The following is a 25,130-nucleotide window of genomic DNA, read 5'->3' as shown; positions in this document are numbered from 1 at the left end:
CTCCAAGTGTCGGGCTACAGGTGTGTGGGACGGGGTTAGTGCCAGGATCACAGTGCTGCCTACTCACCCTGGCCACCCCCAGGACGGGCAGTTTTTTTTGGCACTGCTGACCGGTTCGGACAGTATTGCCCACGGTGCTGACTGTGTTCCACGTGACGCTGGTGCTGGCCCCTTAAGAGTAGCAGAATCGGTCCAGGTGTGGCGGCAGTTTTGCTGTCGTGGAACGCCACGAATTCTGCGTCGGCGTCAACACTTTGGGCTGGCTTCTCCTGCCCCGTCCACCGCAAGAACGCCATGGGGCGGGCTGCATAGAACTCCAATGACCCCAGGCGGGTTCTCCGGTCGCCGGGCAGATGCGGCCGGAGAATCCCGCCCTTGGACTCAGAAACGGAGAATCCCGCCCTTTGTGCTTCATTTCACTGCCAAATAAGTCGAGGCTGCTGGGCAGGTTTCAAAACAGTTCTTGCTGTTTGGGTGTTGAACAAACCCATGGGTTTTACCTGCAAGGTGAGGCAGGGCTGTCTCCTTAGCAACACGTCACATGGAATAAGCAAGGTGATAATTAGTGACTGGATATTAGTGCCTTATTCAAAGACGGGCAGTTTGTAAATTAAACCTGTTTCCAGTTACCAAGCGTTAAAATTGAGAGATCATCATGAGGTAAGTTTTATCTTTTGAAGTTATTGATAAAATGCCTACAGGTAAAATTTGAGATTTTGATCAAAGCAATTCCTCCTCCTGACACTGTGGGGATTCATCAACTCTCAGCAGTAAGGGCGTCGTTGTTAATTTTTCCAAGCAAGGCGCAGTGAGCAGGTTATAAAACTGAACTAAAGCGCAGAAGCTGGAAACTCAGCGGGCCAGACAGCGTCTGGGGTGAGAAACATCTGTTTCTCTCCCTGCAGCTTGTTGCCTGGCCTGCTGAGTATTTCCAGCATTTTCTGTTTGATATTTTTCGAAGCTTGAGCTGCTCCACAACAGCCATTGGCTCCAGATCTTCAGGCAGGCTCGCAATGTTTTCGGGAGAGAGCAGTGGGTTGGGATTTTCAAAGAGCCAGCAAGGAAACAGTGAGCCAAATGACCACCTTCTGTGCTGTGAGACTTTTTGATCGTCGTGTCATATTCTGAAGACTTTGCAAAAGTAACAGCAAAGAACTTATAATAATTTTGAATTTCAGGTGCAGCCAACATTACAACAAAATTTGGAACTTTGAATTTTTAATTGATCTGCAAAACATGAGCTTGTTTTCAGACTGTAATTCCTCCCTCTTGGCTGGACCACGTGAAGTTCTGAGTCAGAATTTATTCCTTTTTAAAAAATAAATTTAGAGTCCCCAACTATTTTTTTTCCAATTAAAGGGCAATTTAGCATGGCCAATCCACCTTACCTGCACACCTTTGGGTTGTGGGGGTGAAACCCATGCAGACACGGGGAGAATGTGCAAACTCCACACGGGTCAGAATTTATTCCTACTGGTAGTTTGTTTCCTGTTGATTCCTCTAAAATGCGGTAAGTTACATATAACACATCTAAATCAGTAATCTACGGATAAAACTAAGAAATCCCACAACTAAATCTCGATAGTTCCATCACATCACATTATGGGAACACGGTAGCACAAGTGGATATCACTGTGGCTTCACAGCGCCAGGGTCCCAGGTTCGATTCCCTGCTGGGTCACTGTCTGTGCAGAGTCTGCACGTTCTCCCTGTGTCTGCGTGGGTTTCCTCTGAGTGCTCCGGTTTCCTCCCACAGTCCAAAGACGTGCAGGTGAGGTGGATTGGCATAAATTGCCCTTAGTAACCAAAAAGGGTTAGGAGGGGTTATTGGGTTATGGGGATAGGGTGGAGTGAGGGCTTAAGTGGGTCAGTGCAGACTCGATGGGCCGGATGGCCTCCTTCTGCACTGTGTGTTCTATGTGTGTATCCAGCTGAGAACAATGGTGCAAAGCCAGGCAAACGAGAGGAGGAATCTACTTACAGCCATATTGAAGCTCATTCACAGCCATTTTGAAGCTCACTATGAGAATGCAAAAGTAATGTTTATGCCTGCAGGTTGACTAAACCCAATGGGCTTTCTCCCAAGGTCCCACTTGTAACAGATTTCCACCCAACCCTGTTGACTTCACTTGACAGTAAAAAGTATCTGAGTGTTACGGTAAAGGCTTTGGAAGTTAACAACATTCTGGCTGTCGCATTGAAGTTCTGTGCTCCAGAGCTAGCCCTGCATGTAGCCAAGCTGTTCCAGTATAGTTTTTGTCTGAAACAGGCATTTTTGTACATTATTAAATGAATGGAATAAGGCGTTTCTAAATCTGTTTGTGACATGTCAGCGTCGCTTACAAGGCATATTTTGGCACTGATCCCAAATTACCCCGAGAAAGAAAATATATCAATTTCGACAGTGTCTTTCACAACCGTGGGACCTCCCAAATCCCTTTGCAGCCACTGAATTATTTGGAAGTGTAGTCACTGCTTGTAATGTGGGAAAATGTGGCAGCTACTCTTCACATAGTAATCAGATATTCACCAGAGCATCTGTTTTTACTGATGTAGGTTGAGGAATAAATATCAGCCAGAACAAAACAACAACTTATGAAAATGAAATGAAATGAAAATCGCTTATTGTCACGAGTAGGCTTCAATGAAGTTACTGTGAAAAGCCCCTAGTCGCCACATTCCGGCGCCTGTCCGGGGAGGCTGGTACGGGAATCGAACCGTGCTGCTGGCCTGCTTGGTCTGCTTTAAAAGCCAGCGATTTAGCCCAGTGACATTTCATGGAATAAAACATCCCATGGGCACTTTATAAATGTTATAAAACAAAGTACGACACTGTTTCAAGTAGAAAGGCAGCAGAGCTTAGTCAGCATTTTGTCTTAGTGAGAATCTTTATCGAACTCATCAGAAACGGTAACCTGCAATGCATTTAGCCTCATGTCAGAGTCCCATGACTATGGCAAGCCAGGTAGTCATGTTCTACACCCAGTAAGATTGCATTTCCAAAACTAAACTCATCAGTCAGGGTGCAGTCAGTGAGGGAGGTGACTTTAGCCTGAGTGAGACAGGGACCAAGTGAGTATAATTGGAAATGTGCTGCAAAGTGGAAATGTTGTGCGTGGGGAATAAAAGAGGTGCTCTTTCGCTTTTTCTTTCTAACTTTCTCAGCCTTCAGGATAACACGGTAGCACAGTGGTTCGCACTACTGCCTCACAGCTCCCGGCCGGGATTCTCCGAGCCCGCGCTGGGTCGGAGAATCGCCGGTCACACCAGAAATTCTAAGCACGCCGCTCCGATCCTGGGATGCGATTCGCGGTCGACTTGGGGCCGGTCGGGGGCTGTCGGCCCCCCACGGTGATTCTCCGCGGACGACCGGCCAAGCTCCCGCCGAGTTCCACTGGCGTGGTTCCAACCTGGAGCCACCCAGTGGGAGCTTGGACTCGCTGCCATGGTGGCCATCCTGTTGGGGGTTGGGGGGATCAGACTCCGGGGGTCCTGCACGACAGCCAGGTCCGTGATCGGGGGCTACTGATCGGCGGGCGTGCGCTATCTGGGGGGGCCTATCTCCTTCCCTGTGGGCCTGCTGTGTGACTCCGGTGTGGAAACTGCCACCACGCGAATGTGCTGCTGCGGAAACAACCATCATGCGCGTGCGTTGACCAGTGCCAGCAGTGCAGTGCTGCGTATAGGCGCCTGAGCAGTGCGCAGCACTCTGGCGCCATGCTGAACGCCTGTGGCAACTGAGTGCTAGGCCAGGAGGCCTGTTGACACCGGTGTGCAACACTCCGGTGTTTACGCCGACGTCAACACTTGGCCAAGATTTTGGAGAATCCCGGCCCCAGAGTCCCGAGGTCAATTCCAGCCTCGGTGACTGTGTGGAGTTTGCAATTTCTCCCCGTGTCTCCGTGGGTTTCCTCCGGGTGCTCCGGTTTCCTCCCACAGTCCAAAGATGTGCAGGTTAGGTGGATTGGCCATGTTAAATTGCCCCTTAATGTCCAAAAGATGAGGTGGGGGTTGATATGTTATGTACTCTGGGATAACACAGGCTGCAACTGGATGTACCTTTAACCAAAAGATACTCCAGACCTTGAAGTTAGTTCATTCTGATTTATTGAACCAGTAGCACAGTTAGCACAGTTCTCTATGAGTTAGACTCTCTGCTAACCTAAGTGTGGTTACTCTGTCTGACTGAACCAGACTAGCTCTTAGCCACGTGCTGGAGGTGTGATACTGTAAATACACCCTGACTCACTCTGTAGATGTTCATCAGTGGAAAGAGGAGGAGTGTGTGCCTTTTATCGTGAGATACCACCCCCTGCATGTCCTGCCTGCCGATTGGTCATGTCCTGTTCTCTGTGTTCATTAGCTGCCTGTCCGTGCCTGTCTGTATATCATTATCTGTATGTCTGCATATCATGGGTTACGGGATGGAGTAAAGTTGTGGGCTTATTTAGGGTGCTCTTTCCAAGGACTGATGCAGACTTGATGGACTGAATGGACGCCTCCTGCACTGTAAATTCTATGAAGTGGCCTTACCCTGCTACTGCAGAAGAAGCTAATCATTTGGTGAATATCTGATATGCGGCGAAGGTTTATACTATTCCTAAGGTTTAAAATAGTCCAGCAACTGATGATAAATTTAATGAAATATATAAAAATTAAAGTAAAATATATAATTGAATAAAATAATTAAATAGATATTAGAACATATTAAAGATGGCAGGAGAGGTGACATGTTCAAGTTGCAGCTTGTGGGAGCCCTCAATGCCAGATTGATCAAGGCAAACACGTCTGCAGTATGTTTGAAATATGAGTAGATTCAGCTCAGGTGTTTATCAGCTGAAGGCTGAACTTCAGTCACTGTGATGTATCAGGTGGGGAGAAAGTTGCCTGGATTCTTTGTACCGGGGGCAATCACATATCTTAGGACAGGGTCTTCTAATTTGGTCAGCGTCAGAGTGTGACTATGAGTGAGGCAAATGAGGAGACTCAGAGGGCAGGAGTACAGGAGCCTCAGCCTTTATAATTGTGCAACAGCTTTCAGATTTTTTTTCAGATTGTTTGGTTGCAAGTGGGGGCAGCAAGGTGAATCTTCTAACAGGCCATGGCATCATGTTATGGGAAGCCATTTAAGTGAGGGCATTGGGGTGCAATAAAGAATGTAGTGGTATTAGGGGATAGTATAGTCAGAGGGATGGACACAATTCTCTGCAGCAAAGAGCATGAGTCCAGACTGCTGTGTTGCCTTCTCTGTGCCGTGTTCAGGTGTTGCTCTGTTTACTTGCTATAAATATAGCAGTCAATATGGTCGCCTTCCTTAATCCTAATTATGTTTACTTTCAGAGTCGCCAGGTATCTCTCGATACCGCCACAAGGTTCAAACCCAAATACCGATCAAAGGGCCAATACACCAGTTAGTTAGTTCAAAGTCAATACTATTTATTTACACACACAGTAAGATCTACTCATGCACAACAGTACTACAAACTAAACTATCTTTAACACTAACGCCTATACTTAACTTCGGGTGCCCACTTAGTCAGAGGAACAGTGGCCGTTCTTCGGATCTGAGGCTGTTGGGTTCGAAGAGGTAACAGGAGAACAGCTAAGGTCGTCCATCTGGTAGCGAGCGTTGACCTTGAACTTACTGCATCTGGTGATGCTGGTGGATGGGTCTTTCCACCTGAGAGGCAAATCCAAGAGAGTGAATCTCTCGTGGGGGGGTTCCTTCTTGTACTTGGAGGGGCTTCGCGCGCTTTTAGGCAGGCCTTAAACTTGGCCCCAATTAATTGGGCAGCTTCTCGATCATTGTCATCGATCTAAACCAATAAAGGGGTGGGTGCCCTGATGGCTGGGTGTGTCTTAGGTGGCCATTAGCCTTGCTTTGTTTGTGTCTTTCTGGCACCAGGATGTCTGTAACAGTATCACCTATCTGAGTTTTAGTCCTTTGTTCCTTGGAGATGGGCCATCAAGATGCTAATCGACCCAGAGTTTCAATTTCATCTGGTAACTGCTTTCCAAACATACATTCAGGCACTGTGCCTGCTTGCTGTCTAGCATTGCCCACATTTCCCTACATTCTCTGTGAGCGTCCATTTTGTATTCTGGAAGTGGCCATCCCAGATAGCTACACTCCCTCCTTCTGATCCTCAACGCGAAGCGTGAAGGATCATATTACTGCATCTTCTTTGTTCTCTGCCTAAATCGAGCACCCGCAATCAAGGACAGGCTCTACTCTACTCTGTCCTATGGATGGGAACTTTACCGAAATTGTTTAAATACACACATTATAATAAAATTCTAAGGGGCGCTATGACATTCAGGCATGCATTACACTTAAAACATGGGAACCTCTAACTATTTTCATCTAGACTATCCCTAGTAAATTACAAGAATTTACAACAGTATAAACCATACAACAGCAGCAATACATGTCTCTGTAGCTTGGCAGTCAAGCACAGAGTTTTACATCTTTTTATTAGAACACACAAACAAAAAAAGTAGATGCACTTTAATTCACTTAAAGAGAGTGGGGGGTTTGTTGAAGTCCGAAAATAGGGGGTCTGAAGGTATATATCGGAGTGCGGGAAGCTTTCCTCCGCCATTTCCTAAGTCTCAGTGTCTGAATGACACTGCAGAGTATTGCAATGACTAACAGTGCTTCTACAATGTAGGACAGAGAATACCTGGTGTAAACCTTGTCACACCAGGTTGGTGTATCAGTTTCTGTCTCTGGGTGTGGTGTGTGACAGGGATGAAAACATTCACGGCCTGTGGGGTAGGAGTCAGGGGGGTCACGTCCATGCGCAACTGTAGGGATCCCGCGAAGATCCAAATGTAGACCATGATGTCTGTCTTCATGTTCTCTTCTTCTTCCGTGGTCTTCCTGTGCTTTCTGTTGTTTTGAATTTCCTGTGGACACAAGCATAATATCTGTCATTATCTTGTTTAAGATCTCGTATGTCTGTCTGTCTGTCCTTTTATTACCAATTACCCATCATAATTGGTCACCATCTGTGACTCCCTCATTTAAAAAAAAAAATAAAAATATTTTGGGGACAAGACATCTGAGAAGAAAATACTGTCACAGCGTGAGCAGTCTCGCAGCCTGTGTGATCGATGCAGTGAGTGTACCATCCCAGTGTTCGAGGATGTAAATAGCATATGGAGAGAAACCTAAGGGTCACCGTAATAACAAACCAAAGAGTTTTGAACCAAATGTTCCGAATGGGGTGCGTATGGGCCGCGGCGGGTAAGAATGGGTGGAATCCCCGGGTAGGACGGTGACCAGTGCCGTATGTGCACTACCCGAGCGTAGCTGACCAGATGGGGGTCCTCAGGCAGGGCGGGGACCAGTGCCATGACTCCACTGCCTGAGCAACCGGACAAGAACGGGAAGAATTTGTGTTGATCGTGGATACTGCTCTTATGATTACCTTCGAATCAGAAGAGTAGTTATGATCGGTTGTCTGCCGACAAAACTTGTTCCTTTAGCTGCCAGTGGGTGTCAAAAGAGTGGTGGCGTGGGGCCATGAAAACTTTAATTGAACAAACAACATTCAACATTGACAGTAACAAACATATAAAGCAACAAACTAAATTAACAAAATCGTGCAGGTTCCATCAGAAAGGACACCGTAAATCTCCGTCAGTTCCTTTTTACCATCATCTGGACACCTCATTACTCTATAGTGAACAGAGTCGCAAAGGGGCTCGTCTGGTGGGAGTCAGAGTCTAAGTCATCATCTTCTCCAGGTTGCCATACTTGTGACTGGAGTAGCCGTGCCAAAGCTGCTTGGGGCGAATTGGGGTCCATCTCATCATACCGGAGGAATCTGTATGAATTGTCTCGGTGCCAATGTTTCATGTCGAAGTTGGAGGTGGTAGGGGGCAATCCATAATCGTCGGGCGGTGGGTCTGGGTCAGGGGCTTTCTTGTATGTGGTCTCAAAGGGGTCGCTGGAATCTTGTTCGGAGTCGCTGGGGGTGGGGCCTGATGCAGGGGTGTAATCGTGTCGCGGTGCTCTGGGGCTGTCGCTGTCGCTGTCGCAGCTGGTCGGAGGAAGGGAGAGGAGGCGTCGTGCCTCTGGGGGTGGAGTAGCAGTAGTGTCTGAGGATGGGCTGGACTGCGGGTCCTGGACTGTTAATAGTTGTTTGTGGCAGTCTAGTGGTCTATCAAAGTTCCTCTTTGTCTATTGAGAGTGAAATTAGACTCTGTGGGATAATAACAGTTATTAAAATTAGTTTTGGATGAAGCATTTGGAGTAGGAGGCAGTTAGAGCATATTGAATGAGTTGGACAAGCTGCAACAAGTGAGTGAAATTAAACTAACTGTCGAAAGATTTGTGATTCATTCTTTTTCTGAAATACTTAATGCATTAGAAATATAGAAGCAGGATTAACTCATTCAGCCTGAAGCTTGTTCCAATTTTCAGTTGCATAACTCATTGCTTTTATTCCATTTCCGAGAATACCCTCTCAACACGATCCAACACTTTCAATTTAAAATATTTAAAAATAAATCCCAGACTCAGCAACCTTTGAGGGGGGGAGGGAACGTTCCAGGTTTCCACTACCCTTTGCGTGAAGAATTGCATCCTGAGGACTAGCTGTAATTTTATGATACCCCCTTATCTGCTCCCTAGAAAGGAAATAGACTTTTCTGATCTACCCTATTAAATCATTTTAAAATGATAAATGATTTGATTAGAATCATAGAATCACAGAATTCACAGGGCAGAAGGAGGCCATTCAGCCCATTGAGTCTGCACTGGCCCTTGGAAAGAGCACTCTTCTTTTAGAAAATATTTTATTGAAGCATTTGTAATTTTCACATTTTAACACTCCAAACAACCGAGCGGTCCGACACACGCAGGAAGCTCACAGTAACATACCAAAAAGAGCACTCTACTTAAGCCACAAAAGCAAAATTTAACATGGCCAATCCAGCTAACCTTCACATCTTTGGACTGTGGGAGGGAACCAGAGCAACCAGAGGAAACCCACAGAGACACAGGGAGGAAGTGCAAACTCCACACAGACAGTCACCCAAGGCCATAATCGAACCCTGGTCCCTTGAGCTGTGAGGCAGCAGTGCTAACCACTGTGCCACCGTGCTGCCCAAATTAGATTAGATCACCCCTCAATCATCTCAGTTCAAGGGAGTACATGTCTAGTCAGGATGGCATGGTGAAAAGTCAATGGCCAAAATTTTCCAACCCACCCCGCCTGTGGGATCTTCTGGCCCCACTGATGGTAACCCACCGCGGCGGTGGAGAGTCCGGGAGACACAAACGCTGTTGACATCAGCGGGACCAAAATATCCTGCTGCCAGCCATTGGTGGGCCGCCTCCAATGCTGGAAAATATGCCGTGATGAGGGGAGCAGCAAATCCCGCCCAATATATCCTTCCTGAGGTGAAAAGCCCAAAACTGAAGACAGTACTCCAAATGGGATCTGACAGCTTCATATATCCAAAGTGTAACTCCCGACATTTGTATTAATAGAACATAGAACAGTACAGCACAGAACAGGCCCTTCGGCCCTCGATGTTGTGCCGAGCAATGATCACCCTACCCAAACCCACGTATCCACCCTATACCCGTAACCCAACAACTCCCCCCCCCTTAACCTTACTTTTTAAGACACTACGGGCAATTTAGCATGGCCAATCCACCTAACCCGCACATCTTTGGACTGTGGGAGGAAACCGGAGCACCCGGAGGAAACCCACGCACACACAGGGAGGACGTGCAGACTCCGCACAGACAGTGACCGAGCCGGGCCTCCCGAACACCTCCCACACCTGTCCTCTACCCCAAGGAACCGGCTCATCCTGGCCCCAGTCATGTGTGTCCTATGCAGCACCTTCAGCTGAATTAAGCTGAGCCGTGCGTAAGAAGAAGACGAGTTCACCCTCCCCAGGGCGTCCGCCCACGTCCAATTGTCGATCTCTTCCCCTAGCTCCTCCTCCCATTTCGCTTTCAGCTCGTCCACCAAGGCCTCCTCTTCCTCCTGCATCGCCTGATAAATTGCCGTGATCCTACCCTCACCGGCCCACGTCCCCGAGAGCACCCTACCCTGCACCCCCCTAGGCAGTAGTAGTGGGAACTCCGCCACCTGCCGCTTAACAAACGCCCTAATCTGCATAAATCTAAAATTGTTCCCGGGGGAGACCCCACGTCCCCTCCAACTCCTCTAAAGTCGCAAACTTCCCATCGAGGAAGAGGTCCCCCATCCGCCTGATGCCTGCCCTATGCCAACTCAAAAACCCACCATCTATTCTCCCTGCTGCAAACCAGTGATTGCCCCGTATCGGGGCCCGCACTGAGGCCTTCACTTCCCCCCTATGCCGCCTCCACTGCCCCCAAATTTTGAGGGACGCCACCACTACCGGACACCTTAAACTTTCTTAATAATCTGCTGTGTGCCTGTCATCTGGGAGTGTATAGACAACAGCAATAAGAACTTGGCTATCTACCGTGTTAGTGACCTTGGCAAAATATTCAGCTAGATTACTGTAGAATATTAAACCCCCATTCATGCCCATTTTGTATCCAAGTCTCAGAATTGACTACAACATCATATAATCATAGAATAACACAGCACAGAAAGGAGAACATTCGGCCCATTGCACCTGTGTGAGTTCTTTGAAAGAAACATCCCATTAGTTCCAATCACCTGCTCTTTTCCCGTAGGCCGACAACATTTTCCCTTGAAGCATTTATTTCCTTTGAAATTCCCTATTTATATCTGATTTTGCATTCTAATCGTGCCTCTCTTCTCCTCATCTTTAACTGGTCAGTTCAACTATTGCGAATAGTGGTATAATTGGGTTACAATACAGCACAGTAACAGGCCATTCAGCACAACAGGTCCCTGCTTTTGTTTATGCTTTGCTTCATCTCATGAGGACAGCACGGTAGCATGGTGGTTAGCATAAATGCTTCACAGCTCCAGGGTCCCAGGTTCGATTCCCGGCTGGGTCACTGTCTGTGTGGAGTCTGCACGTCCTCCCCGTGTGTGCGTGGGTTTCCTCCGGGTGCTCCGGTTTCCTCCCACAGTCTAAAGATGTGCGGGTTAGGTAGATTGGCCATGCTAAATTGCCCGTAGTGTCCTTCAAAGTAAGGTTAAGGGGGGGGGGGGTTGTTGGGTTACGGGTATAGGGTGGATACGTGGGTTTGAGTAGGGTGATCATTGCTCGGCACAACATCGAGGGCCGAAGGGTCTGTTCTGTGCTGTACTGTTCTATGTTCTATGTGTTCATCTAGTTTCCCCTTAAATAATCCACTTATTTAAGTGTAACGTACACCTGGTAATTTCTCAGCAGTGGTTAAGACACTGACCAGAACCGCAACATTTTTTAAGTTTTAATGCAGCGTGGAAAGATTGGTTATTCCACTTACACAGGTAGGATTCTTCCTCTCTCACTCTGAGTTCTGCCCAGCCCCTCAAATAAAAGTTCTTCTCCTGGGGTGTCCAAACTTGAACCCATTATCGTTATCTTGGCTGTCTGATTTTCCACTCCCATTTATGAAAAAGAACAGAGCCATGCTAATGATATGCAACTAACCTCCCATTTCCAGACAAAAAAAGGCCATATAACTCTGTAACGAGCTAATGGCTGGTCAAGCAAGAGTGCCCCGAAGGATAATGGATCTCGAGTAGACCACCTTTGCTGAACAGGGGCAGTCTGTGTATTCCCACTATCCGGGTTGAAATCTGAATGGAACAATGTAAGGCCAGCTGGGGGCGTATCCCTCTGACTCCGGGCTGGCAGCTTTTCCCTCAGTCTGTTAACCCGAAAATTGCCCACTCCATCTTCTTTTTTTTTTTTTTTAAATAATTTTTATTGAAAGAGTTTTTCCATACAAACATTTACCCCTACTAATTTTTAAATTATTTACAACACAATCCCTCTAGGCAAATGTCCCTCCCTCGCCCGCCCTCTCGCGCGCACCAGTCCTCCCCCCCCCCCCCCCCCCCCCCCCAGGCAACCTTAACCAACAAGGCAGCCTACAGTTTCAGACATGAGCAGCGAGCAGACTTGCCCGCGTTACAGTCGTGCATGTCCCCCCACGACCCTTGCTGCCCCCCCCTCCCCTCCCCCCCCTCCCCTCCCCCCCCTCCCTCCCCCCCCTCCCTCCCCCCCCCCTCCCCCCCCCCCCCCCGGGTTGCTGCTGCCACGACCCCAAACGTCTATCTCTGATCTAAAAAGTCAAGGAAAGGTTGCCACCGCCTGGCGAATCCCTGTACCGACCCTCTCAGGGCAAATTTGATCCTTTCTAGCTGAATATAGCTAGCCATATCGTTAATCCAAGTTTCAACGCTTGGAGGCCTCGCGTCCTTCCATTGAATTAATATCCTTCGTCGAGCCACTAGGGACGCAAAGGCCAGTATTCCGGCCTCCCTAGCCTCCTGTACCCCCGGTTCTACCCCGACCCCAAAGATCGCAAGCCCCCATCCTGGTTTGACCCTGGACCCCACCACCTTCGACACCGTCCTTGCCACCCCCTTCCAGACCCCTTCCAGCACCGGACATGCCCAGAACATATGCACATGGTTCGCTGGGCTTCCCAGACATCTGACACACCTGTCCTCACCCCCAAAGAACCGGCTCATCCTTGTCCCCGTCATGTGAGCTCTATGCAGCACCTTAAATTGAATGAGGCTCAGTCTCGCACACGAGGAGGAAGAGTTGACCTTCTCCAGTGCATCCGCCCACGTCCCGTCTTCTATCTGCTCTCCCAGCTCCCCTTCCCACTTGGCTTTCAGCTCCTCCCCTGATGCTGCTTCCGCCTCCTGCATTATCTTGTAGATGTCTGATATCTTCCCCCCTCCGACCCAGACCCCCGAGAGCACCCTATCACTCGCCCCCTTACTGGGGAGCAGGGGAAACCCCTCCACCTGCCGCCTAGCAAATGCCTTCACTTGTAAATATCTGAACATGTTTCCCGGGGGGAGCTCAAACTTCTCCTCCAGCCCTCCCAGGCTCGCAAACCTCCCCTCTATAAACAGGTCCTTCAGCTGCCGTATGCCCACCCTGTACCAGCTCTGAAATCCCCCGTCGATGTTCCCCGGGATGAATCTATGGTTCCCTCTTATTGGCGCCGCCAACAGACCTCCCATTTCCCCCCTATGTCGCCTCCACTGCCCCCATATCTTGAGGGTGGCCGCCACCACCGGGCTCGTGGTGTACCTCGTGGGGGGGAGCGGCCATGGTGCCGTTACTAGGGCCCCCAGGCTTGTGTTGCCACAGGACGCCCTCTCCATTCGTTTCCAAGCTGCCCCCTCCCCTTCCATCATCCACTTGCGCACCATTGACACATTTGCCGCCCAGTAGTACCCCGAGAGATTGGGCAGTGCCAGCCCTCCACTGTCCCTACTCCGCTCCAAAAAGACCCTCCTCACCCTTGGGGTGCCATGCGCCCACACGTAGCTCATGATGCTACTCGTCACCTTTTTGAAGAAGGCCCTAGGGAGGAAGATGGGCAAGCACTGAAATAAAAACAAGAACCTTGGGAGGACCGTCATTTTGATTGACTGCACCCTCCCCGCCAGCGACAACGGTACCATGTCCCACCTCTTAAATTCCTCCTCCATCTGTTCCACCAGCCTGGAAAAGTTCAACTTGTGGAGGGTCCCCCAGTTCCTTGCCACCTGCACCCCTAAGTACCTAAAGCTCTTTCCTGCTCGCTTGAAGGGGAGTCTCCCAATACACTCTCCCTGGTCCCCCGGGTGTATCACAAAAACCTCGCTTTTGCCCAAATTTAGTTTGTACCCCGAAAAGTCCCCAAACTCTGCTAATAGTTCCATTATCTCCGGCATTCCCCCTTCTGGGTCTGCCACGTACAGCAGTAGATCATCCGCATACAGCGATACTCGATGTTCCTCCCCTCCCCTAGTCAGTCCTCTCCACCCCCCTGAACCCCTCAGTGCCATCGCCAACGGTTCAATCGCCAGTGCGAAAAGTAGGGGGGATAGGGGACATCCCTGCCTGGTCCCTCGGTGGAGCCCGAAATACTCCGACCTCCTCCCGTTTGTCACTACACTCGCCGTCGGGGCCGAGTAGAGCAACTTCACCCACTTAATAAACCCTTCCCCAAACCCAAACCGTTCCAACGTCTCCCACAGGTACTCCCACTCCACCCTATCGAATGCCTTCTCCGCGTCCAGCGCTACCACTATCTCAGCCTCCCCCTCCACTGCCGGCATCATAATTACATTCAGCAGTCTCCGCACGTTCGTGTTGAGCTGCCGCCCCTTCACGAACCCCGTCTGGTCCTCATGGATTACCCCTGGCACACAATCCTCTATTCTAGCTGCCAGGATCTTTGCCAGCAACTTGGCATCCACGTTCAGAAGCGAGATAGGCCTGTAGGACCCGCACTGCACGGGGTCTTTATCCCGCTTCAATATCAGGGAGATCAGAGCCTGCGACATTGTCGGGGGCAGAACCCCCCCCTCTCGCGCCTCATTAAAGGCTCGTACCAGTACCGGTCCCACCAAGTCCACATTTTTCTTATAGAATTCCACCGGGAACCCATCTGGCCCCGGCGCCTTCCCCGCTTGCATCTGACCTATTCCCTTGACTAGCTCCTCTAGCCCTATTGGCGCCCCCAGCCCTTCTACCAGCCCCTCCTGGACCCTTGGGAACCTCAATTTGTTTAGGAAGTCCTCCATTCCCCCTCTCCTCGTCGGCGGCTCAGACCGATACAACTCCTTGTAAAAATCCCTGAATACCCCGTTCACTTCTTGCCCCTTCTGCACTACCTTCCCGCCCCTCTCCTTCACTCCCCCAATCTCCCTAGCCGCATCTCGTTTGCGAAGCTGGTGTGCCAGCATCCTGCTCGCCTTTTCCCCATACTCATAGACCGCGCCCTGTGCCCTTCTCCACTGCGTCTCTGCCTTCCTGGTGGTCAGCAGGTCGAACTTGACCTGCAGGCTGCGCCGTTCTCCCAGCAGCCCCTCCTCTGGTGCCTCCGCATATCTCCTATCCACTTCCAATAGCTCCCCCACCAGCCTCTCCCTCTCCTGCCTCTCCTTTCTTTCTCTGTGCGCCCTTATGGAGATCAGCTCTCCCCTGATCACTGCCTTCAGGGCCTCCCAGACCCTCCCCACCTGCACCTCACCCGTGTCATTCAAGTCCAGATAGCTCTCAATGCTCTTCCGGACCCTTTTACACACCTCGTCGTCCGCTAACAGCCCCACATCCAGCCGCCGCAGCGGGCGCTGGTCCCGCGCCTCCCCCATTTCCACATCCACCCAATGCGGTGCATGATCAGAGATCGCAATGGCCGAGTACTCAGCTTCCCGTACCCTCGGGATCAGCCCCCTGCTCAACACGAAGAAATCGATTCTGGAGTACACTCTATGGACGTGGGAGAAAAAGGAATACTCCCTCGCCCTCGGCCTACCAAACCTCCATGGGTCTACTCCTCCCATCTGCTCCATGTACCCCCTCAGCACTTCTGCCGCTGCCGGCCTCCTATTGGTCCTTGAGCTCGATCTGTCTAGCCCGGGGTCCAGCACTGTGTTAAAGTCCCCCCCCATGATCAAGCCCCCTGCCTCCAGTCCCGGAATGAGGCCCAATAGGCGCCTCATAAAACCCGCGTCATCCCAGTTCGGGGCATATACGTTGACCATCACCACTTTCTCCCCCTGCAGCTTACCCTTCACCATCACATACCTACCCTCCTTATCCGCCACCACCTCCTCCGCCACGAACGACACCCTCTTTCCCACCAGAATCGCCACCCCCCGGTTCTTTGCGTCCAATCCAGAGTGGAACACCTGTCCCACCCACCCCCTTCTCAGGCGAACCTGGTCCACTACCTTCAAATGGGTCTCCTGTAACATTGCTACATCAGCCTTCAGTCCCTTCAGGTGTGAGAATACCCTTGATCTCTTGACCGGCCCATTCAACCCCCTCACGTTCCAAGTGATCAGCCGGGTCGCGGGACGACCCGCCCCCTTCCCCTGCCGATTAGCCATGTCCTGTTCCCTGCTCGCCCCGGGTCGACCCTCCCCTTCTGACCCGCTCCCCATGACGATGTCCCCCTCCCCCCACCTCTCCAGTCCTCCACTTCCCGTTTCTGGTCTTTTCAGCAGCAACCCGGTGTCCCTCCCTAACCCCCCCCCCCCCCCCCCCCCCAGGCTAGGACCCCTCCTAGCCGCGATGTACCCTCCATTGTACTCCCGTAAGTCAGCTGGTTCACGCTGACCCGGCTGCTCCTGCCACACTCCGACTCCCCCCGGCTCGGGGGGGGGGGCCTCCCCCCCCCTTGCCACTCCTCCCTGGCCCCGCTCCAGCGCGGGAAAGGTCGCCATTGCTAGCCACGCCCCGCACTCCTCCCCTCCCCCCTCCTCTGCCCCGCGCGCGGGAAAACAGAGGAAAGCCCGCGCTTTCGCCCTGCCACACCCCACCCCACCATCTTCAGTTCCACCCCCGTCCCCGTCCATGCCTGTAAAAGAACCCCCCCTAGGAGCCCATATCCCCGATCTGCTCTCCCCCCCGTCCCACCTCCCCAACTTAACATTATAAATAACAGATAAATAACAAATAACAATGTACTTAACAGTCGCCCTCTACCAAACAGCATAAATAACCATAAATAACCATGAATAACCACAATAACAATAACTAAGGGAAGTTGGCAAAGGGGGAAAAAACATCAGAAGAAAAACCACAGCAAGAGTTCAAAATCCAAACAAAGAATTCAGCTGAAAGTACCCGAGCGGCTACGGCCGCCAAGTATCCCCTGGGTCTAATTCGAGTCCAGTTTCTCTTCCTGTACAAAGGCCCACGCCTCCTCTGGGGACTCAAAATAGTGGTGTTGGTTCCTGTAGGTGACCCACAAGCGCGCTGGCTGCAGCATTCCGAACCTGATCCGTTTTGCATGTAGCACCGCCTTCGTCCGGTTGTACCGGGCCCGCCGCTTTGCCACCTCCGCACTCCAGTCCTGGTAGACCCTCACCGTCGAATTCTCCCACTTGCTGCTCCTTTCCCTCTTGGCCCACTCCAGCACTCTCTCACGATCGCTGAGTCGCTGGAACCGCACCAGCACCGCCCTCGGGGGCTCATTTGCTCTTGGCCTCCTAGCCATGACCCTGTAGGCCTCTTCCAGCTCCAGGGGCGAAGGGACGGCCCCTGCCCCCATCAGGGAGCTCAGCATTTCTGCTACATATCCCGGGAGGTCTGACCCCTCCAGGCCTTCTGCCAGGCCCAAGATCCTCAGGTTCTTCCGCCTCATTCGGGTATCCAGCTCCTCAAAACGGCTCTGCCATTTCAGGTGGAGTGCCTCGTGCACCTCTACCTTTCCCACGAGGACCGTGGCCTCCTCCTCCCTTACAGTCATCTCCTGTTGCAGCTCCCGAATCGACGCCTCTTGGGTCGCCTGGGCTCCCATCAGCCTGGTGGTCGTCGCATTCATTGACTCCAAGAGCTCCATTTTCAGCTCCGTAAAGAAGCGCAGGAGAGCGGCCTGCTGCTCCTCCGCCCATTTCCTCCATTCCTCGGGTGCGCCACCGGCCGCCATTTTGGTCTTCTTCCCCCGCTTTGTTTTGGGAGCTGCTGTTGCTTTCTTTACCACCCCACTCCGGGTACCGACCATAAAGTTGGTCTGGTTCTCTTCAGGGAGCCTTCCCCCACCGGGATTTGTCCTTACAGCGCCGTTGGGGCCCTCCAATCGGCCCGAAAACACCTTTGTAGCAGGAGCAGCCAAACGTGCGACTCAGCTGGTCATAGCCGCAACCGGAAGTCCCCGCCCACTCCATCTTCGATCCCATATCTGGACCCAATTCCTGATATCTCTCTCTCGTAACATAAGCTATCAATGTCCCTTTGCCACTTGTTGCTCACAACCTCAGCTTACCTCAATTACATCTTGAGCTAGTTCCACTCACCATCCCTGTGTTAACAGGTTCCACCTGAATTTCATATTGAATTTAGTAGTGACTATCTTATATTTATGGAGATCATCTGGCGCAGTGAATAGAGTCCCTACCTCTGAGCCAGAATCGCAGGTTCCGAGTCTCACCCCAGGACTTAATGGCTAAGTAAGGCGCGTCCCGTAACAGCCTCCCCGAACAGGCACCGGAATGTGGCGACTAAGGGCTTTTCACAGTAACTTCATTTGAAGCCTACTTGTGACAATAAGCGATTTTCATTTCATATCATTTCATTTCATAACATGATCAACAGGTTATCAACTTGCAAATCTTTGCAACACATGTCAATGGCTTTGGAAGGTGCAGCCTAAGGAGCCTTGGTGAATTCCTGCAGTGCAGCTTGTAGATTGTACACACTGCTGCTACTGTGCTTCAGTGGTGGAGAGAGTCAATGTTTGTGGAAGGGGTGCCAATCAAGAGAGTTGCTTTGTCCTGGATAGTGTTGAGCTTTTTGAGTATTGTTGGAGCTGCAGTCAACGAGGAAAGTGGGGGGCATTCCATCACACTTCTGCGTGTCCCTTGTAGGTGGTGGACGAGCTTTGGAGGGGATCAGGAGATGAGTTACTCACCGCAGGATTCCTAGCCTCTGACCTGCTCTTGTAGCCACAGTATTTATTTGACTAGTCCAGATCAATTTCTGATCAATGGCAGCCTCCATACTGGGAGTATTCAGTGATGGTAATGTTATTGAATGTCAAGGGGAGGATTGGATTCTTTCTTAATGGAGTACATCATTGCCTAGCACTTCTGTGGCACAAATGTTGCTTGGCACTTGTCAGGCTAACCCTGGATATTGCCCAGGTCTTTCTTCTTTTGCATGTGGTCTGCTTCAGTGTTTGAGGAGTCGCAAATGGTGCTGAACATTTGCAATCATCATCGAACATCCCCACATCTGACCTTATGTTAACATAAGAACATAAGAACTAGGAGCAGGAGTAGGACATCTGGCCCTTCGAGCCTGCTCCGCCATTCAATAAGATCATGGCTGATATTTTGTGGATTCAGCTCCACTTACCTGCCCGGTCACCATAACGTTTTATTCCTTACTGTTCAAAAATCTATTTGTCTTTGCCTTAAAAACATTTAATTAGGTAGCTTCAACTGCTTCACTGGACAGGGAAATCCACAGATTCATGACCCTTTGGGTGAAGAGGTTCCTCCTCAACTCAGTCCTAACATAGGTCGATAGAGTGGTCAAGAAGGCATACAGCATGCTTGCCTTCATTGGACAGGGTATTGAGTACAAGAGTCAGCAGGTCATGTTACAGTTGTATTGGACTTTGGTTAGGCCACATTTGGAATACTGCGTGCAGTTCTGGTCACCACATTCCCAGAAGGATGTGGATGCTTTAGAGAGGGCGTGGAGGAGGTTCACCAGGATGTTGCCTGGTATGGAGGGTGCTAGCTATGAAGAAAGGTTGAGTAGATTAGGATTGTTTTCATTGGAAAGACAGAGGTTGAGGGGGGACCTGATTGAGGTCTACAAAATTATGAGAGGTATGGACAGGATAGATAGCAACACGCTTTTTCCAAGAGTGGGGGTGTCAATTACAAGGGGGTCACGATTTCAAGGTGAGAGGGGGAAAGTTTAAGGGAGATGTGCGTGGAAACTTCTTTATGCAGAGGGTGGTGGGTGCCTGGAACGCTTTGCCAGCAGAGGTGGTAGAGGCGGGCACGATAACATCATTTAAGATGCATCTAGACAGATATATGAACGGGCGGGGAATAGAGGGAAGTAGATCCTTGGAAAATAGGCGACAGGTTTAGATAAAGGATCTGAGCCGGGATTCTCCCCTACCCGGCGGGACAGGGAATCCCAGCGGGACGGAGTGGCGTGAACCACTCCGGCGTCGGGCCTCCCCAAAAGGTGCGAATTCTCCACACCTTTAGGGGCCAAGCCCTCACATTGAGGGGCTAAGCCCGCACAGGAGTGGCTCCCGCTCCGCCGGCCGGCGCGAATAGCCTTTGCCGCCCCACCAGCCGGGACCGAATGGCCTTCGCCGGCCGGCGGAAGTCCGCACATGCGCCAGTGCATAGGCGGCTGCTGACGTCATACCGGTGCATGCGCAGGAGAGGGGATCTCTCACGCCCCCGCCATGGTGAAGGACATGGCGGGGCAGAAGAAAAAGAGTGCCCCCACGGCACAGGCCTGCCCGCCGATCAGTGGGCCCCGATCACGGGCCAGGCCACCGTGGGGGCACCCACTTGGGTCAGATAGCCCCGCGCCCCCCCCCCCCCCCCCCCCCCAGGACCCTGGAGCCCGCCTGTGCCGCCAATCCCGCCGGCACCAGAGGTGGTTTAAACCACGCCGGCGGGAAAGGCCTGTCAGCGGCAGGACTTCAGCCCATCGCGGGCTGGAGAATCGCCGCGGGGGGCCGCCGACCGGCGCAATTCCCACCCCCGCTAAATCTCGGGGGGGTGCAGAATTTGGAACACAGCGGCAGCGGGATTGACGCCGGTCCCGAGCGATTCTCCGACCCCCTGGGGGGTCGGATAATTCCGCCCCTGGATCGGCGCAGGCTGGGAGGGCCGAAGGACCTGTTCCTGTGCTGTAATTTTCTTTGTTCTTTGTTCTTGTTTAAATCTGCTCCATCTAATTTGAGGCTTTGACCCCTAGTTCACCTGCCAGTGGAAACAACCTCCCTGCTTCTATCCTATCTATTCCCTTCATAATTTTATATGTTTCTCTAAGATTCCCATCATTCTTCTAAATTCCAATGAGTATAGTCCCAGTCTACTTAGTCTCTCCTCATAAGCCAATCTTCTCAACTCTGGAATCAACCTAGTGAATCTCCACTGCACCCTCTCCAGTACCAGTCCATCCTTTCTCAAGTAAGGAGACCAAAACTGTATACAGTACTCCAGGTGTGGCCTCACCAGCACCCTTTACAGCTGCAACATAACCTCCCTGCTTTTAAACTCCATCCCTCGAATTCCATTTGCCTTCTTAATTACTTGCTGCACCTGCAAACCAACTTTTTGTGATTCATGCTCAAGGACACCCAGGTCCCTCTGCTCAGCAGCATGCTGCAATTTTTTACCATTTAAATAATAGTCCATTTTGCTGTTATTCCTACCAAAATGGGTGACGTCATATTTACCAACATTGTACTCCATCTGCCAGACCCTTGCCCACTCACTTAAACTATCTATATCCCTCTGCAGGCTTTCAGTGTTCTCTGCACACTTTGCTCCACCACTCACCTTAGTGTCATTACACTTGGTCCCCAATTCCAGATCATTTATGTAAATTATAATCAATTGCCGACCCAACACTGATCCCTGTGGAACATCACTTGCCAATGATCGCCAACCAGAAAAATACCCATTTATCCCCATTCTTTGCTTTCTGTCAGTTAACCAATCCTCTATCCATGCTAATACATTACCCGTAACGCCATGCACCTTTATCTTATTGTTATGGGCCAGGGTTTAGAGAATCCCAAAGTGTATCATGGAGTTCACCTGGCCCACAACTTGTAATAGATTGTGGTATGGGGAGCACGCAGCCCACTCTACAGGTGTGGTACAGCAGAAATGGAAACATTTTTAAAAACCAAAACAATGTTTATTCTATGAACGCAAGTTAACCTTTTTAAAACATACAGTGAACATCTTCGCAACCATTAATTCAAATACAATCCCCAAAGAATACAACACTAAGTAACGCAGGATCGGGGAGAGCATGCAGACTCCATATGCCAGGCCGGGAGTCGAATCTGGGACCCTGCTAACAGTGCTGACCACTGTGCTACCATGCCACCCATATTTTGGGGGCAGCACGGTAGCATTGTGGATAGCACAATCGCTTCACAGCTCCAGGGTCCCAGGTTCGATTCCGGCTTGGGTCACTGTCTGTGCGGAGTCTGCACATCCTCCCCGTGTGTGCGTGGGTTTCCTCCGGGTGCTCCGGTTTCCTCCCACAGTCCAAAGATGTGCAGGTTAGGTGGATTGGCCATGATAAATTGCCCTTAGTGTCCAAAATTGCCCTTAGTGTTGGGTGGGGTTACTGGGTTATGGGGATAAGGTGGAGGTGCTGACCTCGGGTAGCGTGCTCTTTCCAAGAGCCGGTGCAGACTCAATGGGCCGAATGGCCTCCTTCTGCACTGTAAATTCTATGAAATAATCCTTCAAGCTTTCCTTTTAACATCCAGAAGACTTAATAAACCCCTTTTAACAGAAGCACATTAGGTTTACATTCACTACTGAGAACATTTATAATTCTGAATTCACCAAATGATCAAGAGATAGTCTTTTGATGGCAGTGAGATCAACAGTACAGCTGCTCTGTCTGGCTTCAGCTCCCACACTGAAAACAAAACTAAAATACACCCTGCAGCCTGCTCTGCAACAAAAGTAAAATGCTGACAGACAGCCCAGCCCCACCCACTCTCTGACATCACTGCAGTAGTAAACACCCATTTCTTAAAGGTACACTCACTATAGATATTTATATACATCCCCATTTATAAACATCAATTTCTTAAAGGTACTCTCACATGACACGTCCGCCCAAGAAAAAAAAATAAACCATCAACTTCAAGATGGTTTCATTTTTCACCTTTTCACTATCCTTTAAGAAATTCACACAGTAAATATACTTTTTTGTTTCAAAAGAAACAAAAACAACACACGCAAACAATAATATAGTCCATTTTTTTTATTTTTCCTCCAACTGAAATCCTTCTCGATTGACAGTCTCTTTGAACAAGAAGGTCTCCGCACGATCCGTCCATTTCTCTACGCCTCAGCATTTTTCTTTAAAGTCAGGTACTTCTGTTCAATCTGATTGCAGAGTCCCTTGTAATTCACCAACACAGGAACATTGGTATCACAGCTTACAGGCCGTCAAATGCCTGTTGAAAGTCCGCTGTCCACTGAAATTTTTGAAGTTTCTTCAGCAGGTCCATCAGTGGAGCCACCACGCTACGAAAATTTTGCACAAATGTTCGATCAAATCCACTCATGCCAAGAAATCGCAGTATTTCCCTTTGTCTTGAGGATATCGGAAACTTCTCAAGGAAAGTGACTTGGATTTTTCAAAATTCACTTTTGGCTAGGTTTATCACTAGACCCGCCTCCTGAAGTCGATCGAATAACTCCATCAGGTGTTTCAAATGTTCTGTCCATGTTTGGCTGAAAATTACCAGATCGTCGATGTATACCGCACAATTGGGTAATCCTGAAACGACTTTGTTAGTTAACACCTGAAATATGGCTGGAGCGTTTTTCATGCCAAATGACATAACTTTGAATTGGTATATACCCTTTGGAGTCACAAAAGCTGAAATCTCCTTCACCCTTTCGGATAAAGGTACCTGGCAATAATCTTTAATTAAATCCAGTTTGGAAATAAAAGCTGATTGTCCCACTTTCTCAATGAAATCCTCCAAACGTGGGATAGGATAAGAGTTCGTTCTTGTAACTGCATTAGCCTTTCTTTTTATTTAAAATAATTTTTATTGGAATTTTTTGAAATATATTGGATTGGATTGGATTTGTTTATTGTCACGTGTACCGAGGTACAGTGAAAAGTATTTTTCTGCAAGCAGCTCAACAGATCATTCAGTACATGGGAAGAAAAGGGAATTAAACAGAATTCAAGAAAATACATGAGAATACATAATAGGGCAACACAATATATACAATGTACTACATAAGCATTGGCATCGGATGAAGCAGACATGGGTGTAGTGTTAATGAGGTCAGTCCATAAGAGGGTCATTTAGGAGTCTGGTGACAATGGGGAAGAAGCTGTTTTTGAGTCTGTTCGTGCGTGTTCTCAGACTTCTGAATCTCGATGGAAGAAGTTGGAAAAGTGAGTAAGCCGGGTGGGAGGGATCCTTGGTTATGCTGCCTGCTTTCCCCCGGCAGCGGGAGGTGTAGATGGAATCAATGGATGGGAGGCAGGTTCATGTGATGGACTGGGCGGTATTCACGACTCTCTGAAGTTCCTTGCGGTCCTGGGCCGAGCAGTTGCCATACCAGGCTGTGATGCAGCCCGATAGGATGCTCTCTATAGTGCATCTGTAAAAGTTGGTAAGGGTTAATATGGACATGCCGAATATATATATCAACAGAACAATAATAACAATAACAATAATAAACACCCCCCAGCACCTGTAACAACGCACGTAACAAACCCCCCCACCCCCCCAAACCCAATAAACAACAAAATAAATTAACAATAAGCAAATTAACTTAAACACTATCCCGCTAAACCCCCCCCCCAGTTCCTTATCGTTGAGCCAGAAAGTCGAGGAAAGGCTGCCACCTCCTAAAGAACCCTTGTACCAACCCCCTCAGGGCGATTTGACCCTCTCCAGCTGAATGAATCCCGCCATGTCATTAATGCACGTCTCCACGCTCGGAGGTCTCGCATCTTTCCACTGCAGCAAGATCCTCCGCCGGGCTACTAGGGACGCAAAGGCCAAAACATCGGCCTCTTTCGCCTCCTGCACTCCCGGCTCCACCCCAACCCCAAATATTGCGAGTCCCCAGCCTGGCTTGACCCTGGATCCCACCACCCTCGACACCATCCTCACCACCCCCTTCCAGAACTCCTCCAGTGCTGGGCATGCCCAGAACATATGGGCATGGTTCGCTGGACTCCCCGAACACCTGGCGCACCTATCTTCGCCCCCAAAGAACCTATTCACCCTAGACCCGGACATGTGGGCCCGGTGCAGCACCTTGAACTGGATGAGACTAAGCCTCGCACATGAAGAGGAGGAGTTCACCCTCTCCAGGGCGTCCGCCCATGTCCCCTCCTCAATCTGCTCCCCCAGCTCCACCTCCCACTTAGCCTTCAGCTCCTCTACCGACGCCTCCCCCACCTCCTGCATCACCTGGTAGATGTCAGACACATTCCCATCCCCGACCCACACCTCTGAAATCACCCTATCCCTTACCCCCCGCGGGGGCAGCAAAGGGAACCCCTCCACCTGCCACCTAGCAAACGCCTTGACCTGAAGGCACCTGAACATATTCCCCAGGGGGAAGCTCAAACTTCTCCTCCAGTTCACCAAGGCTCGCAAACCTCCCGTCAATGAACAGGTCTCCCAACTTCCTAATGCCCGCCCTGTGCCACCCCAGGAACCCGCCATCCATGTTCCCTGGGACAAACCGGTGGTTCCCCCGCAGCGGGGCCTCCACCGAGCCCCCCACTTCCCCCCTGTGTCGCCT

The 25,130-nt window shown here is 50.3% G+C and overlaps 1 protein-coding gene across 1 annotated transcript in view; it reads left to right on the top strand.

Moving 5' to 3' along the window:
• The first annotated feature begins 488 nt into the window (after positions 1-488).
• LOC119971830 (uncharacterized oxidoreductase YjmC-like) overlaps positions 489-25,130 on the top strand; it is a 101,990-nt gene continuing 77,348 nt past the window's right edge. The window contains exon 1 of the mRNA XM_038808037.1: positions 489-660. Within this exon, the coding sequence (XP_038663965.1) occupies positions 656-660 (5 nt within the window). The 5' untranslated portion in view covers positions 489-655. The remainder of the gene's footprint in view (positions 661-25,130) is intronic.

The sequence above is a fragment of the Scyliorhinus canicula genome, chromosome 9 (assembly GCF_902713615.1).
Source record: "Scyliorhinus canicula chromosome 9, sScyCan1.1, whole genome shotgun sequence".
Classification (NCBI taxonomy): Eukaryota; Metazoa; Chordata; class Chondrichthyes; order Carcharhiniformes; family Scyliorhinidae; genus Scyliorhinus; species Scyliorhinus canicula.
Note: the sequence above shows the minus strand (reverse complement) of the source record. Positions and strands in the feature narration are given on the sequence as shown.